Below are 18,455 nucleotides of genomic sequence, written 5' to 3' on the forward strand. Positions count from 1 at the left end.
TTATATTTTTGTTTTGTACCGCTCAGAACAGCAGTTCGGCGAGTGTCTAAAACATTAGATTTACTTTGGTTGTATTTGTGTTGCTAATTGTCTTTTCAACCTAATGAAACAAATTAATTTTTTTATAACATATAAGACCATATTTTGGTGCGAAAGCAGGGCGACAAATGTCCGGGACATTAACTGTTTTTTGCGAAATGTCGAATTTATCGTTTAAAAACACAATAATGTATGTTTTGAACTAAAATAAATATTTATGACTGTATTAAGTTGTGTTTAAAATTCAATATGCCAATTTTAAATCAGGCGGGGTCCTGAGCTTTAGAGCGTGCTAACTGTGGTAAAGTTTTCAGGGCGACTTATCAGTGACTGAATACTCCAACGCTCTCTTTTTCTTCTTGTGTTTTTAAATAGTCCCAGGCGCGACTATGGACACTGTCCGGACATTTTTGCCTGTCCTTGTCGTGTTTATCGTAGTTTCGGAGAAGTTTTTGGCGCTGGCCTCCTTCTCCCAGTCTCTGGACAGCGACTTCACGTTCACTCTGCCCGCTGGTCGCAAGGAATGTTTCTACCAGACTATGAAGAAAGACGCCTCACTGGAAATAGAATATCAGGTCACAAACTCTGCTTATAGGGCTTGGAAATCAAGTATAATTCATCAGAGTTAAGTTAAATGTGTTCTGAATGGCACACCTATCGTTCCAAGTGATAACGAGTCTTGATTTCCTTGATTTAATCCTCTGTATAGGGTGAACGATACTGCGAAACGTAGTATCGATCAAAAGTAAATACCACTGTAGTATTGCTGATACCAATCTGTTTTACTTAAACATGTTAATAGTATCGATAATGATTATCAGAATAGAACACAGGATCATTATTTCAGGCAAATAAACTGGATTGTTAATCATCACTCTCAATGCGCTGGTATCGATATGTCTACAGTTGTATACGTACAGTTAGAGTGATACCAAAATCAGTACCGGGTAAATTGATTTTGCTCAATTTAAAGCATTAACTGGCATTAGAAAGTATTAAATACGATGTCCAGAGGCATTAACCACATTCTATACAATTGCAATATTTACTGAAGTGCAGTTTTTGCTCGCAAATATTGAAAGTCCCTTTTATTTTGATGTTTATTTACCTATTTAGGATAGTTAAATTATTCACATTCTAATTACAATAGTACAAAATACTACATTAATGAAAATACATTGATTGCGTTTGAAAGGGTTGCTTGCATTTCTATTGTTATAAGTTATGATTACGTCAGTGCTTAATTTGGCCACAATTACTTTTCACAGTTTCTTTTCAACTATTCAACATTATTATTGTCAAACGCTTACATATGTGTGTATTAAAGTTAAAGTCCCAATGATTGTCACACACACACTAGGTGTGGTGAAATTTGTCCTCTGCATTTGACCCATCCCCTTGATCACCCCCTGGGAGGTGAGGGGAGCAGTGGGCAGCAGCGGTGCCGCGCCCGGGAATCATTTTTGGTGATTTAACCCCCAATTCCAACCCTTGATGCTGAGTGCCAAGCAGGGAGGTAATGGGTCCCATTTTTTATAGTCTTTGGTATGACTCGGCCGGGGTTTGAACTCACAACCTACCGATCTCAACAATCGTATGTTTTAGACCGGGGGTCCCCAAACTACGGGCCGGATATGGCCCGTCAGCGTACAAAATCCAGCCCGCGGCAAGTCCCAAGTAAAAAAAAATATATATATATATATATTTTTTTTATTTAATTATTTTTTTTTTTTTAAATCTTTTTCTACCGCTTGTTACTCTCGGTGTCTCCTAGCCGCTCAGGAAAATTATATTGTCTATATATATATATATATTTATAAACCGCGAAACAGGCTTGTAGGGATGAAATAGCCTCTTTGTTTTTTTCCTGACCTAACGTGTGTGTGTATATATATATATGTATATGTGTGTGTATATATATATATATATATATATATATACATACATACATACATATGTATAGCCCGGGTCGATACTGATTAGTAGTAGTAGTCAAGGTCAAGGAGGCCGATAACCGAAATTTGCAGGCAACTTTCATTGGCAGTAAAAGTTATTGAAACATGAATTGTATATGTTAAGTTGTTTTTTTAACATTAGTTTTTAATGAAACGTGCGACATAATGTTTTATGCGGCGTCAATATTGTGGTTAATTTAGCAAGAAAATACATCAGGGGATATCACAAACACCCGTATTACATGTGTCCAAGAGGAGCATCAATATTTGCATGTCAAAAAATGGGAAAACTTCTAAAAATTTGTAAAAATATGGGATTTTCTGAGCACCGCCGCTCAGCAGAAAGGGGCACTAATTAGTACTACTAACTTAGTCTCTACTTATCAAATTTTTTTATACTACATACTTGTATCAAATGTGTATGAATTGTATCTGCTGATGTTTTCTTATTGTGGTTGTAAAAAAATAAAAAATATCGTCCGCTACCGATGAAAGAAAACCCATAACTGGCTGATAATCGGTCAATCCCGATTAATTAGATTTGCTAATATCTGTAGAAACCCTGAGATTATCATTCACAGGTATTAGATGGTGCAGGCCTGGACGTGGATTTCTACATCTCGTCTCCCTCTGGCCAGATTCTGTACAATGACCAACACAAGTCGGACGGGATGCACACGTAAGTTGAATCCCCAAACATCCGTGGCCGGGAAACATCACCTGTAAAAGAAAAACAAAAAAAAAACTTCTGCGTCTCGTCCAGCATTGAGACCGAGGACGGGGACTACATGTTCTGCTTCGACAACACGTTCAGCGCCCTCTCGGAGAAGCTCATCTTTTTTGAGCTCATCCTGGACAACATGGATGCCGACGAGGAGCCCGACGACTGGAAGGAGTACGTGCACGGGACGGACATGTTGGACATGAAGCTGGAGGACATCATGGTGAGTGGGCAAGCCAGCGAAAAAGGTGTAGCAACAGCCAATACAAGAGGTTATAGACTTTGTCCATCTACTGTTTGCCTCATTAGGTGCAAAGTGACCCAGCCATGCACAGCATGACGTGTTATGAACTCTCGCCTATTAGCTGAAAAGAGGCCAACACAATTGTTGTAGCTTGCGACACAGGAGACGCCGCCACCCCTGGAAGTGTGTCTAAAGGCAGACAGGCGTTGCTATGACAGACAGGAAGAGGCAGGGAAGGTATCTTACAGATGGCTTTTGTTTACAACATTTCCAACCCAATGCAGTATAACGTGAGCGTCTAATGTGTGCTACAGCTACTCTAAAAAGCTTTCATTTACATAAATGTATGTGTATATACACAGTATGTATACACTAATCACATACCGTACACTAGAGCAGGGGTGCCCACACTTTTTCAGCACTTTTCAAATGACCAAGTTGAGGTGCTGACCCCCATCTTCATATATATATATATATATATGTGTGGGAAAAAAAATCACAAGACTATTTCATCTCTACAGGCCTGTTTCATGAGGGGGGTTCCCTCAATCATCAGGAGATTTTAATGGGAGCATTCACATACCATGGTTTATATAGGGCACAGAGTGGGTGGGTACAGGCTGGCGTAGGGGCGTGGTGATTGGCTCATGTGTTACCTAGGAGGTGTTTCCGTCTGTGGCGGCATGCTGTTACAATTTCGCTGCGCTTGTTGAGGGATGACAGGTCTGGACGGTAAATAATAAACAGTTTCTCTTTCAAGCATAGGTTGCATCTTTTATTACCACTATTGTAAGGTGTTCTGGATGCAAGAATTTGCCATGTTATTGAATATTCAACATTATTGTCTTTGAGGTCCCAAATGTGTTTGCTGAGTTCTGTGGTATTCCGCAGGTTTTGGTTCCTGAAAGAAGCCTTGTGATTGTTCCATCTGGTTTTGAACTCTCCCTCGGTTAATCCTACATATGTGTCGGATGTGTTAATGTCCTTGCGTGTTACCTTAGATTGGTAGACAACTGATGTTTGTAAGCACCCCCCGTTATTTATATATATATATATATATATATATATATATATATATATATATATATATATATATGCAGTACAGGCCAAACGTTTGGACACACCTTCTCATTCAATGTGTTTTCCTTATTTTCATGACTTTACATTGTAGATTGTCACTGAAGGCATCAACACGTTGAATGAACACATGTGGAGTTATGTACTTAACAAAACACAGGTGAAATAACTGAAAACATGTTTTATATTCTAGTTTCTTCAAAATAGCCCCCCTTTGCTCTGATTACGGCTTTGCACACTCTTGGCATTCTCTTGATGAGCTTCAAGCACACCTGTGAAGTGAAAACCCTTTCAGGTGACTACCTCTTGAAGCTCATGGAGAGAACGCCAAGAGTGGGCAAAGCAGTAATCAGAGCAAATGGTGGCTATTTTGAAGAAACTAGAATATAAAACATGTTTTCAGTTATTTCGTCTTTTTTTTTTGTTAAGTACATAACTCCACATGTGTTCATTCATAGTTTTGGTGCCTTCAGTGACAATCTACAATGTAATAGTCATGAAAATACCGGTAATGAAAACGCATTGAATGAGAAGGTGTGTCCAAACTTTTGGCCTGTACTGTACATAAAACACTTAAACCTACAAAACACAACAAAATTTGATAAAATCATTTGTGCTGATTTAACCTCTTAAGGCCCAAGCTGTTTGTTTACATACTTTTTTTTATTTCTCTTTGCTGGCTTATTGGACCCTAATTAGAATAAAAACTAAGAATCATCTTTCGATATGATGTACTTAGTCCATAAGTACACAAACGTGTACTTCATGTTTAGTGACATGCTAATTCTTATTTTTACACTTTTTTCCCCAAATTCCATTGTATATTATACTCTTCTGACACCACCAGATGGCAGTATAAGTGTCCACATAAGCGGCCATAAGACCCCAATTCAGTCGTGTACACAATTTTGGAAATAAGAGCTAAAAGGTGCTGTCCACGCATGTGGCCACTGAGCCTTTAGAGGTTCAATAAAAATCAGGAAGTCGGAATTAATGGCCACAGTGAGCATTTTGTAGTGCACAGCTTTTCAAAGGGGAGTTGGAAGCATGATACCGCATGATACTGATAAAGCATGTTCACTGGGGTCACACGCTCCACTTTTTGAGAGGAACTTGTTTACAAAAATATGCAATTTTGGGGATTTTTATGGATTCATCCAGTAAATTGTGACATCATGTAATCACACTTCTACAGCTAATATTATTATTGGTCCTCAAAGGTGGACTCTTGTTAAAAATGAGGACAGTTTCATTTCCAAAATCGACATGTATTGCCTTGAGTGTTTTCCCGTTGTCTTTCAAAAAAATAAAAATAAATTGGAGAAATTTGGATGTTGAAAAAGGGTTGAGGTCAAATGATGTTTTTGTAATTTGCGTACCTTTTTACTCATGTCATCTTGTCTGGCTGCTCCCCCTCCAGGACACCATCAACAGCGTGAAGGCCCGCCTGGGCAAGAGCGTCCAGATCCAGACGGTGCTGCGCGCTTTCGAGGCCCGCGACAGGAACATCCAGGAGAGCAACTGCGACAGGGTCAACTTCTGGTCGGTGGTCAACCTGGTGGTGATGATGCTGGTGTCGGGCGTCCAGGTCTACTTGGTGCGCTCGCTTTTCGAGGACAAGAAGAAGATTCGCACGTAGCGTCTCCCAGGGAGGCCTGGTGGGTAGAAAAGGGAATATTTACTTATTTCCGCAGAGCTTATATATATATATTTACATTAACACAACAAACAGCATTTTCAGGTCTTCAAAGCACTGGATTTGTCTTTTCAATCATGGGACACAACGTTTTTATAAGACCCTTAACATGTCTTAGACTAGAATTTGTTACACTGTCAACACTTTAGTGTATAACATGAAGCTGACTGACGCCGTTCTAAAGCACTGTACGTCCTCATTTTGTAAAGTCGACTGACACAGAAACAAAGATTACACCTGCGTTACTGAACAACCGCAAAGAAAAACCTGTGACTGAGATATTTATTCCTTTACTTGTAAATGTGTAAATTAAAAGAAAATGTTTTTGACCTTAATGGTTGGAACCGTCATTCTTATTACTGTCATGCAGTGACTTGGACCTCAAAAATGAAAATGTGTCCAATAAAGTTATTTGATGTATGATTCCAATTGTTACTTTTATTTGAGTAAACACTTCTGAATTTGCACATTTCCCGATTGAATAAAGGGGGGGGGGGGGGGGGGGGTGAGTCGCAGAGCCTTCTCTGGATGCAGTGCGTTTCCCACCTCGGCCTTCAGTGATGTCCGACTTCAATGATTACCTCTCAAAATACCATCATTTATGTCCCTACATGACCATTGCTGGAGAAATACTATACAGGAACACATTTATGCGCTACAACAGTGTACAAAACGGATTATTTTCTGGCGCGTTTAAAAATCAATAAACCCGCATCAGCAATTAAAACATCCATCCATCCATCCATTTTCTACCGCTTGTCCATTTTGGGGTCGCGGGGGGTGCTGGAGCCTGTCTCGGCTACAATCGGGCGGAAGGCGGGCTACACCCTGGACAAGTCACCACCTCATCGCAGGGCCAACACAGATAGACAGACAACATTCACACTCATATTCACACACGAGGGCCAATTTAGTGTTGCCAATCAACCTATCCCCACGCAGTCACAGGGAGAACATGCAAACTCCACACAGAAAGATCCTGAGCCCGGGATTGAACTCAGGACTACTCAGGACCTTCGTATTGTGAGGCACATGCACTAACCCCTGTTCCACCGTGCTGCCCCAATTAAAACATATCTTGTCAAAATTAAAATTGCAAAAAACACATTAAACGTGAAAAAATATCCATCCATCCATCCATTTTCTTCCGCTTATCTGAGGTCGGGCCGCGGGGGCAGTAGCCTAAGCAGAGAAGCCCAGACTTCCCTCTCCCCAGGCACTTCGTCCAGCTCTTCCCGGGGGATCCCGAGGCGTTCCCAGGCCAGCCGGGAGACGTAGTCTTCCCAACGTGTCCTGGGTCTTCCCCGTGGCCTCCTACCGGTCGGATTCCCTAAACACCTCCCTAGGGAGGTGTTCGGGTGGCATCCTGACCAGATGCCCGAACCACCTCATCTGGCTCCTCTCCATGTGGAGGAGCAGCGGCTTTACTTTGAGCTCCCACCGGATGACAGAGCTTCTCACCCTATCTCTAAGGGAGAGCCCCGCCACCCGGCGCAGGAAACTCATTTCGGCCGCTTGTACCCGTGATCTTGTCCTTTCGGCCATAACCCAAAGCTCATGACCATAGGTGAGGATGGGAACGTAAATTGAATCCAATCCAATCCAATCCACTTTATTTATATAGCACATTTAAACAACAAAATGTTTCCAAAGTGCTGCACAACAATATTAAACACAATTAAAAACAATATAAAATAAATGTGATTAAAAACAATTTCAAAGGGTAAAACCAATTAAAACAGTAAATAGAAAGCAAAAGCAAAATTTTAAAAACACAGAGGACAACAGAGGACCACACAACTCACGTAGTGTTAAAAGCCAGAGAATAAAAGTGGGTCTTAAGACGAGACTTAAAACACTCCACTGTGGGAGCAGTTCGAACATGGAGGGGCAGAGTGTTCCAGAGCTTAGGGCCGACCACAGAGAAGGCCCTGTCTCCCCTGGTTTTAAGTCTCGTCTTGGACACCACGAGCTGGAGCTGGCTCTCGGACCTCAGAGCGCGCGCAGGATTGTAAGTTTGGATGAGGTCCGAGATATACTGAGGTGCCAGTCCATGTAAAGCTTTAAAAACAAACAGCAAGGTTTTAAAATCAATTCTAAAATGAACAGGGAGCCAGTGCAAACTCTCAAGGATTGGGGTTATATGCTGGCGTCTCCTGGCCCCTGTTAAAAGTCGTGCTGCCGCATTCTGGACTAACTGCAACCGGGAGAGAGCTTTTTGGCTAATGCCAGCATAAAGTGCATTGCAGTAGTCCAGGCGACTTGAAATAAAAGCATGCACGACTTGTTCAAAAAGGTTAAAAGATAAAAACGGTTTTACCTTTGCTAAAAGACGAAGATGATAAAAACACGATTTTAAAACGCCATTGACTTGTTTGTCAAGTTTAAAATCGCTGTCTATAGTGACGCCAAGGCTGGTGACTTTGGGACGCACATAATTTTGCAATGGTCCCAAGTCAGTGAGGGCCGGACCAAACACTAAAATTTCCGTTTTTCCCTCATTCATTATTAAAAAATTCTGGGCTAACCAAGCCTTGACGTCGCATAGACAGTTGAGAAGGAGTGTCAGGGTTGAGAGCTTTGCCTTCCGGCTCAGCTCCTTCTTCACCACAACGGATCGATACAGCGTCCCCATTACTGAAGACGCCGCACCGATCCGCCTGTCAATCTCACGATCCACTCTTCCCTCACTCGTGAACAAGACTCCGAGGTACTTGAACTCCTCCACTTGGGGCAAGGTCTCCTCCCCAACTTGAAAAAAAAAAAAAAGAAATAACATATTTGTAGCATCTATTCGACGCCGTATAGCCCCTCGTAGTCTGTTGATTCAAGTGGAAATGGCGGGCGTTTCCCCATTTCATCGCCGACCTCGTCTCACAAGATGGAGTTTCTCTTAAGTATCCTTCTTGAAAATGGCCTTGCAAATATATGTCTGCCATCTAATCAACATGTTGCTCTCCTTCTTTGTGAGTACCGGTGAGTTTTCTGTGGCTCGTATGGCTACAGTGCCACTTCTTGTTTTCGCAACTTGTGATTGGATACTCACTTGGGACTCCCAAGTGAGTATCCAATCACAGCGTAAGGCCAGCTAGAAGGCCTTACTGACAAACTCGTGATCGGATTGGCTATCGCAATTGTCTATCAACTGTATGTGCACAAACGCCTGCATTGTTGATTCTAAAGGCCCCGGGCAGATTTGGTACAGCATGGCAATATTTGCTAGCTGAATTCTGATTGGATACAAACTCTAACCTAAAAACAACAGCACAGGAAATCGCATAATAACACATGAAGAGAATATGAATATTTTTAGATATTTAGGGAAAGTAAATAAAAAAAATAATTGTATCTTTAATTATGATCATGATTTCTGGTTATGTTAGGCCAGCAGAGCACCACTGTCTGAATGGGGAAAAAACATTTATTACACGTCATGACTTTGTGCAGTCCAAGCACTTTTCTGTAAGTTACTTCTTTTGTGTAATGTAATAATTCTTGCTAAACACACTACTCTGGCTCACCGTAAAGCTGGCAGGTCCTTGTTGCGGGCATCTTTCTACAAAGAGGACTCCTGAAACTAAGGGAAATAAAGGACAGTTTAAGGTTAAGACCACCATTTTAAAACATTTTACCGAAAGTGAGTTATTATATTTTTCTTGTTATCCTGTATCCATGTATAAACAATAACTAGGGCACAATAATTCAAAACAAAAGTACATTTAAAGTCAATGCCTTACCATCAGTTATCCACATCACTGGCCATTGATTGCTGTGACACGTCAAGTACAGTGCAGGACTACTATCCTGCCATATATGGTAAATTGACTGTTTTTTTTTTTAATTGTGCAAGAGTTAACATGAGATTTTCTAAATAATCTCATTGTTGCCATGATACAGTAGTTGGCGTTTGTCTGCACGCCAACCGCCGGGGGGCGCTGCGAGCTAAACCGACCGACAAATATTTACATTTGTCTATCTCTCCATCAGAAACGAGAAGGCGTGAAATTATATAAAAACGTGTGTTTACTAATATTTTTTTTAGGAAATGTTTAATTGTGCAAGAGTTAACAGGAGATTTTCTAAATAATCTCATCGTTGCCATGATACAGTAGTTGGCGTTTGTCTGCACCCCAACCGCCAGGGGGCATACATAAAAAATACATATAAAACCCATCCATCCATCCATCCACCCAATCACTGTAAACATTATCATTTAAGGCAGTGGTCCCCAACCTTTTTGTAGCTGCGGACCGGTCAACGCTTGAAAAAATTTTTATTTTTTATTTTTTATAAAGAAATACAATCATGTTTTTAATTTTTTTGTCATAAAAACGCGTGCTTACGGACTGTATCCCTGCAGACTGTATTGATCGATCTATATTGATATATAATGTAGGAACCAGAAATATTAATAACAGAAAGGGGGGGGGGTGCTTTTTATATATATATATATAAAGAAATACAATCATGTTTTTAATTTTTTTTAATTTTTTTGTCATAAAAACGCGTGCTTACGGACTGTATCCCTGCAGACTGTATTGATCGATCTATATTGATATATAATGTAGGAACCAGAAATATTAATAACAGACAGAATAAACTCTCTGCTGCAGCAACAGAGATACACAGTCTGTAGGTACCTAAGATATATAGATATCTAATGTATTCATACATTGTTTATGTAGGATATACGAATGTATATATAACCTAATCATATTGTTTCTTCAACTTAAAAATAGCTGACCATTTTTTCCCCCCTTCTCTGGGATTATATTCCCAGTTTTGATGTTGGACGTCTGGTCATTTATGGCATATAAGAATATTATATTACTGTTAAGCAAACTATGAATAATAAAACACGCCAAAACACGTGTCCTTTATCATAGCTACACGTATGACGAAAAACCGCGTGAAAATCAGTGGTATTCAGTGAGGTTAGATGAACTAAATGCGCTGACAGTTCATTGCTCCTGCCAAATGAATTGCACTGAGTGGAGCGGATCACCACTCCAAGATGGCGACCCCGCGTCTCGTCAGCGCCAGTAGGCAGTAGCGCTCCATGCTGCGTCTACTTATAATATGTCTATGGATACAGCAGTTGGCGTTTGTCTGCACGCCAACCGCCAGAGGGCGCTGTGAGCTAAACCGACCGACGAGGTTCTTTTCCGGGTCGCTACCGTGTTTTGAAAAGCACATCAATGGTCTCCTTCGGTAAGACGATTTTTTTAAATTGTTTAGTCAGTCGATTAATATTTATCTTATGCTTATGAAATATTAACATGGACAGAAAAACGTGTCAAATCTGTTCAACCGGGAGTCAAACTTGATAGTGGCTGTGATTGTCGTGTATGTATCACCACTGTGAGCAGTAGGTTAAAATGGCGAATAATAACAGTCAAAGCTCCAACATGTTCTTCATGCAAAATGTATTTCGCTATTATTCTAACTTTGTGTGGGGGGTTTAGGGTGATGGGGCCAGACAGCGTCCAGAGTCCGGCCGCGCCCTGGCGGAAGGTGCTGTGGGAGCGCCAGCCCTACCCGGACAACTACGTGGATCGGAGGTTCCTGGAGGAGTTGCGAAGGAACGAGGGCATCCGTCAGTACCGATACTGGGCCGTGGTGAGAGAGGCCGGCCTGGTGGCGCAGCAGCTGTCCTGCGTGGCCATTTTCATCACCCTCTGGCTCTACATGGAACAGGTAAGGCATGTGTGCCAAATAATGCCTTCACTGTTTGCACATTGAAGGGCGGTATAGTTCGGTTGGTAGAGCGGCTGTGCCAGCAACTTGAGGGTTGCAGGTTCGATCCCCGCATCAGCCATCCTAGTTACTGCCGTTGTGTCCTTGGGCAAGACACTTTACCCACCTGCTCCCAGTGCCACCCCCACACTGGTTTAAATGTAACTTAGATATTGGGGTTTACTATGTAAAGCGCTTTGAGTCACTAGAGAAAAGCGCTATATAAATATAATTCACTTCACTTCACATGTTATGTTACAGCCTTATTCCAAAATGGAAGAAATTTATGTTGTCCTGAAAATTCTACAGACAATACCCCATGACAACGTGCAAAGGGTTTTCTTTAAATGTTGCAAATATTATTAAAATGTTAAAAACAAACAAACATGTAGCTGCTGACGGAAGCAAATTGTATATATTAGAGGTGTAACGGTACACTAAAATTTCGGTTCGGTACGTACCTCGGTTTAGAGGTTACGGTTCGGTTCATTTTCGGTACAGTAAGAAAACAACAAAATATAAGTTTTTTGGTTATTTATTTACCAAATTTGTAAACAATGGCTTTATCCTTTTAACATTTGGAACACTATAATAATTCTGCCCACGTTAATCAACATTAAACTGCCTCAGGTTGTTGCTCTGATTAAATAAAATGACAAAACTTTTCTTTTACATATAAAAAGTGCAACATTACAGTTTCAAGTCAACTCATCATGCTTAATTTATTACAGCATTTGGGAAGCCTGTAGTTGATTTATTATGTAAATGTTATATTTTTATCAACATGTGATAGCAGGGACCCTGCCATTCAAAACTAGGCTGCTGCATTACTAATAATTACCGGTAATGTAACTATAGCTGAAAAAATGGTACAATAGCAATAGGAGATACTATTCATCCCTGAACACCATGGAGTTCATGTAGGCTTAAAGGGGAACATTATCACCAGACCTATGTAAGCGTCAATATATACCTTGATGTTGCAGAAAAAAGACCATATATTTTTTTAACCGATTTCCGAACTCTAAATGGGTGAATTTTGGCGAATTAAACGCCTTTCTATTATTCGCTCTCGGAGCGATGACGTCACAATGTGACGTCACATCGGGAAGTAATCCGCCATTTTCTCAAACACAGAGTCAAATCAGCTGTTATTTTCCGTTTTTTCGACTGTTTTCCGTACCTTGGAGACATCATGCCTCGTCGGAGGGTGTAACAACACGAACAGGGACGGTTTCAAGTTGCACCAGTGGCCCAAAGATGCGAAAGTGGCAAGAAATTGGACGTTTGTTCCGCACACTTTACCGACGAAAGCTATGCTACGACAGAGATGGCAAGAATGTGTGGATATCCTGCGACACTCAAAGCAGATGCATTTCCAACGATAAAGTCAAAGAAATCAGCCGCCAGACCCCCATTGAATCTGCCGGAGTGTGTGAGCAATTCAGGGACAAAGGACCTCGGTAGCACGGCAAGCAATGGCGGCAGTTTGTTCCCGCAGACAAGCGAGCTAAACCCCCTGGATGTCTTGGCTCACACCGTCCCTTATGCCACCGAAGATGATCAAGAGAAGAATATCGACCCTAGCTTCCCTGGAATGCTGACATCAAGTCCAAAACTGGACAGAACAGCTTTCAGGAAAAGAGCGCGGATGAGGGTATGTCTACAGAATATATTAATTGATGAAAATTGGGCTGTCTGCACTCTCAAAGTGCATGTTGTTGCCAAATGTATTTCATATGCTGTAAACCTAGTTCATAGTTGTTAGTTTCCTTTAATGCCAAACAAACACATACCAATCGTTGGTTAGAAGGCGAGCGCCGAATTCGTCCTCGCTTTCTCCCGTGTCACTGGCTGTCGTGTCGTTTGTCGGTTTCGCTTGCATACGGTTCAAACCGATATGGCTCAATAGCTTCAGTTTCTTCTTCAATTTCGTTTTCGCTACCTGCCTCCACACTACAACCATCCGTTTCAATACATGCGTAATCTGTTGAATCGCTTAAGCCGCTGAAATCCGAGTCTGAATCCGAGCTAATGTCGCTATACCTTGCTGTTCTATGCGCCATGTTTGTTTGTGTTGGCATCACTATGTGACGTCACAGGAAAATGGACGGGTGTTTATAACGATGGTTAAAATCAGGCACTTTGAAGCTTTTTTTAGGGATATTGCGTGATGGGTAAAATTTTGAAAAAAACTTCGAAAAATAAAATAAGCCACTGGGAACTGATTTTTAATGGTTTTAACCCTTCTGAAATTGTGATAATGTTCCCCTTTAATGATGCAGTTACATTATTATATCAACTATCAGAGACAGAAACTCTTCATTTAACATAATGTCATTTTTTGCCAAGACTGTGCAAAACGGTAATCAGAGCAATGGGTGGCTATTTTGAGGAAACTAGAATATAAAACATGTTTTCAGTTATTTCACCTTTTTGTTTAGTACATAACTCCACATGTGTTCATTCATAGTTTTGATGCCTTCAGTTACAATCTACAATGTAAATAGTCATGAAAATAAAGAAAACGCATTGAATGAGGAGAAGGTGTGTCCAAACTGTTGGCCTGTACTGTACATTTAAAAATAAATCAGTGTTATTAATTAGCATTAACATATATTTGTTCTCATATATTATTATGCTCTATTAATTCATTATTGATGCTTAATCTACGATGTATTTTGTTGAGAATCTTTCAAGTTACTACAGATGTATCCAATTCTTTGACTTTTTCTTTATTAAAACGAATAGCAACAAATCGAGCATCTTGTTCTGGTGTTATTGGAGGCTTTACTCGTGTTGAGGTACCTCTGTCCCTCCACGTCCTCGATTAACAGCGAGCATGACATCACACTTGAGCCTTTCTCTCCTTCAACGCAGCCGACACTCTTAATATTTGCACAAAGAACATTTTGTAGATCGCTGTACGCGGATGTATCTTATATATAATAAAGTATGTCCACATGGCAGACAAACGTGCGCTCTGCTTACGTCATCACAACATCCAGTTTCGCAGCACTGTTTTTGTGATTAAAGTGTTTTTTTGGCGGACACATTTTCGGTGCATCACTAGTAAATAGTGCGCAAACAATAGGCTACATATATATCCGTTCATTCTGTAACGACCTGCTGGTGTTAATGTGTGTGTTCATGTGTTGTTCATTGTTCCCATGACGGTGAACATATCGTGCCTGAAAAAGGATTGGCGGAGAATGAGGAAGTGTTGTGTGTCTGCGAGTGAAGCACGAAGACGGACGTGTGCGTAGGATACGTGTTGGAATTGTGCCAGTTGGTGGCAATAAAGATTGGCAATAAAAATTCACAAGGGCATCAGAGTTTGACTTCTTCTGGAGGCTACAATACATTTCTTACTTGAATTTATTTTCACGTGAAACATTTTTTTTAAGGTGTAGCGGCTTTTATTTTTCTGTGGCGGGCGGCCACGATCAATTAAATTAAGGGGAAACCCTGGACATCATTTTCAGCATTATTGAGACCCAAATAATCACTAATGTAATCCTAATATATAATAATACCAATGCAAGTATTCCTTTCAGTAGTAATAAAAACATTTGAACCATTGTAATTGAAAATAACTTTAAATTATACTAGGTAAGTAAACAATGAAAATACAATTTATTCTGAATCGCTGTGAGCAAAAATTGCACTTCAATAAGTATTAACGATCTTGAAGTGTAGCGTTTCACCAGTTGGAAAAGCTGGGTCGGGTGTTTGGTATTTTTTGTTTCTATCTCTTTCCAAAAAATTGGGAATACTTGCTTGTTCGTCCGTGTTGACGCGCTCATCTTTCTCACTCGTTTGAAGATGAAATATTCGCACTATGAAATGATCTTTTTTCCTCCTCATTTTTGTTAACCTGCGGTGCTTTTCCCTACACTGCAAAAAGTCAGTGTTCAAAAACAAGAAAAAAAATACAAAAATGAGGGGTATTTACGGAGCCCCGAAAGGGACATGGGGGAAATTTTATTTTTTTATAATTTTTTTTTATTTTATTTGTATTTTTTTTAAGACATGTATCTCATGTCTTAAAAAAATAAAAATAAAAAAACATTTCCTCATGTCCCTTTAGGGGCTCTGTAGGTATTTTATTTGAACTAAGCAAAATTATCTGCCAATAGAACAAGAACATTTGGCTTGTCAAGACTTTCCAAAACAAGTAAAATTAGCTAACCTCAATGGACCCAAAAATACCTTAAAATAAGTATATTCTCACTAATAACAAGTGCACTTTTCTTGGTAGAAAAAAAAGAGATATTTTTTGCTTAATATGTTGAAAAATATTCTTAAATGAAGTAAATGCTAGTGCCATTATCTTGACATGATGATATGCGCTCGGCATTACATTTCTTGAAACCAGCAAACTTACACTAAAAACTAATTTATTGTTCTTAATGGAAAGGCAACAAGGCAACCCCTTGTTACTCTCGGGGTCTCCTAGCCGCTCAGGCAAATCATATTGTCTAAAACTGCATTTTTCCATGGATAACATGACATCATCGCGCCAAGTGCGTGCTCTTTCAGTCAATTAGTACGCATATATACAGCCCGGCCCCCGGCAAAAAAAATTTAATTGTAATTTTGAAGAATTTATCTGAATGTGCATGAACTATTTCTGCTCAAAATTGTTAGAAATGTCGCATGTTAAATGTTTAAATATTAACTGTCAGTTTACTGTACTGTGCCAACTGTACTACTATATGAGTACGTATTTTCTATTGTTTCATTGAAAATAAAACAGCAAAGTCCATTTGGCTGTCATCTGTTTTAATTATGAGACACAGTTGTGTCAAAGTCATGATTATTTTTTTCAAGCTTGAAATAACAAATTATTACTTTAAAAAAGTAGTTTTATACTTGTGAGTGTTGATGACACAGCTTTGCAACACTTGATTTTCTAGTTTCAAGCATGTTTTACTCAATATAGGTCATCAAATCTCAGCAACAAGCTGTAATATTTTACTGAGATCATTTAGGACCAAAACACTTAAATCAAGTAAAACAGTCTAACATAAAATCTGTTTAGTGAGAAGAATTATCTTATCAGACAGAAAATAAGCAAATATCACCCTTATTTGAGATATTTCATCTTACCTAGATTTCAGTTTTTGCAGTGTGGCGACTGGAGTGTGTAAGCTAGCGGTCCCACCTTTGTCCACGGAGACAAACATTGTGGATGACATACAAGAAGATTTACTGTGATCATTTCATTCTGCTACTGAATAAACCCTCTGGTATGGCGACTAAGTTATCGTGTTCATTTTCATTGAATTGAGTCTGACAGTGAGTCATGTCAGTGACAATTGTTGACTACACCATAATGGATAAATGTTCATGTGTATTTGAAGACATTTGTGGAAAACTTGCTGGGGGAATAGATATTTTTAAACGTTTAATAACCCATAATTTCACAACCCCCATTCAGTAGGACCCCTATGCTATACACTACTACGCGTTGCGCTCCATAGTTTTGCGTTGTGCAGTAATAGTCATAATTAGCATGCTGTTTATCCTTTATTTACACATCAATCTTCTATACTGCTTGTCCTCAGTGCACTTATGATTTAATTGGCTGCACAATTACAATAAACGTATTGCATCATTGCTTTCAGGGCCTACTGTCCCCAGAGATTCTACTCGGATCCAGCCTGGCAAGCGCCCTGCTGGGCTACGGACTGTACCAAGTCCTCACACCTCCGACGGAGTGCAACACCCGTACTCGTCTCACCGACCTACAGAGCGCCATTAACTTCCTCTCCTTCACCTTTGGCTTCTCGCCGGTGCTAAAGACACTAACCGAGTCAGTGAGCACAGACACTGTGTACGCCATGTCGGCGGTCATGCTGCTGGCCCACCTGGTGTCGTTCCCGTACGCCCATCCCTCGCCGCCCGGCAGCCTGTCCTTGAACGCGGCGCTTTTCGCCTCCGTCTGCCTGGCCTCCAGACTCCCGGGCGCCCTCCACACCTTTGCCATGCTCAGCTGCGCCCTGCTGGTGTTCGCCCTGTGGCCGTGCCTGCTGCGGAGGATAAGGGACAACGCTCCGAGCCACTTCACCGCAGTGTGCGCCGGGGTGAGCGCGGCGGGCACGGGCGGCCTGGCGTCGCAGTCGCCCGGCGGCGCCCTGCTCTTGTCCCTGGCGGTCCTGAGCGTGACGCTGCTTTGCCCCGCGCTGCTGGTGTGGCTGCAGAGGCACAAGGACAACATCCAGGGGCCCTGGGACGAAGCGGAGATCCGCGAGGACCTCAGCCACTTCCTCCGCTGAAGACCTAAGCACATACAGCAGACACACTGGACACTTCATTAGGTACACCGGCACTATCAAGTGAGAGTTAGTACATGACTTGAAGATTGTGCAGGTGAAGCGGTGTGTTCAATCCACAGTACACCTTTTAGATCAAGTCTACTCTTGGACAACTTATCTGCGGGTAAAAGCTGTTTTTTAGTTGAAAATGCTATTTTAATATTTTAAATGCTGACCTCAATATTTTATGAATCACTGGACACTTCATTAGGTACACCGGCACTATCGAATGAGAGTTAATACATGGCTCGAAGATTGTGCAGGTGAAGCGGTGTATTGTTATATTTACTGTCAATCCACCGTACACCTTTTAAATCAGGTCTACTCTTGGACAACTTATCTGCGGGTAAAAGCTGTTTTTTTTAGCTGAAACTGCTATTTTAATATGTTAAAATACTGACCTCAATAGTTTATGAAATGTGTTATGGACACATGATGCTATTTTGCACACATTTTTAACTGTCATTACATACTGTGGATTTGCAATGTTGAATATCATAGTATTGATTACAATACTGCCGTATGAAGGGAAAAAAAGTGTCACCTGAAGCCTTTTAATACAATTCATGGGTTGTCAAGTTAAAAAAAAACCTGTAAATTGTTTAAGAAAACACTGGGATTATTTTTAATTTAGTCTGGGTTTTTCTTCACATGTTTCATGACATCA

The 18,455-nt window shown here is 40.7% G+C and overlaps 2 protein-coding genes across 3 annotated transcripts; both read left to right on the forward strand.

Moving 5' to 3' along the window:
* The first annotated feature begins 308 nt into the window (after positions 1-308).
* On the forward strand, positions 309-6,155 carry tmed5 (transmembrane p24 trafficking protein 5). The gene is made up of 4 exons (XM_061978220.2): positions 309-614; positions 2,576-2,673; positions 2,758-2,938; positions 5,457-6,155. The coding sequence occupies exons 1-4, from the start codon at positions 429-431 to the stop codon at positions 5,673-5,675; spliced, it is 684 nt and encodes a 227-aa protein (XP_061834204.1). The 5' UTR covers positions 309-428; the 3' UTR covers positions 5,676-6,155.
* Positions 6,156-10,852: 4,697 nt separating this feature from the next.
* On the forward strand, positions 10,853-18,455 carry pigc (phosphatidylinositol glycan anchor biosynthesis, class C). 2 transcript variants are annotated; one of them, XM_061978231.2, is made up of 3 exons: positions 10,853-10,943; positions 11,198-11,429; positions 17,099-18,455. In XM_061978231.2, the coding sequence occupies exons 2-3, from the start codon at positions 11,202-11,204 to the stop codon at positions 17,747-17,749; spliced, it is 879 nt and encodes a 292-aa protein (XP_061834215.1). In that variant the 5' UTR covers positions 10,853-10,943; positions 11,198-11,201; the 3' UTR covers positions 17,750-18,455. The 2 variants fall into 2 exon arrangements, with proteins under 2 accessions (XP_061834215.1, XP_061834216.1); XM_061978232.2 differs by lacking the exon at positions 10,853-10,943 and adding an exon at positions 10,960-11,078.

This window comes from Nerophis lumbriciformis, linkage group LG18 (genome assembly GCF_033978685.3).
Source record: "Nerophis lumbriciformis linkage group LG18, RoL_Nlum_v2.1, whole genome shotgun sequence".
Lineage (NCBI taxonomy): Eukaryota > Metazoa > Chordata > Actinopteri > Syngnathiformes > Syngnathidae > Nerophis > Nerophis lumbriciformis.

Coding starts and splice junctions, on each gene's coding strand:
- tmed5 (XM_061978220.2), top strand. CDS start 429: ATGGACACTGTCCGGACATTTTTGCCTGTCCTTGTCGTGTTTATCGTA. Junction 2,674..2,757: donor AAGTCGGACGGGATGCACAC/GTAAGTTGAATC, acceptor CGTCTCGTCCAG/CATTGAGACCGAGGACGGGG. Junction 2,939..5,456: donor TGAAGCTGGAGGACATCATG/GTGAGTGGGCAA, acceptor CTCCCCCTCCAG/GACACCATCAACAGCGTGAA.
- pigc (XM_061978231.2), top strand. CDS start 11,202: ATGGGGCCAGACAGCGTCCAGAGTCCGGCCGCGCCCTGGCGGAAGGTG. Junction 11,430..17,098: donor TCTGGCTCTACATGGAACAG/GTAAGGCATGTG, acceptor CATTGCTTTCAG/GGCCTACTGTCCCCAGAGAT.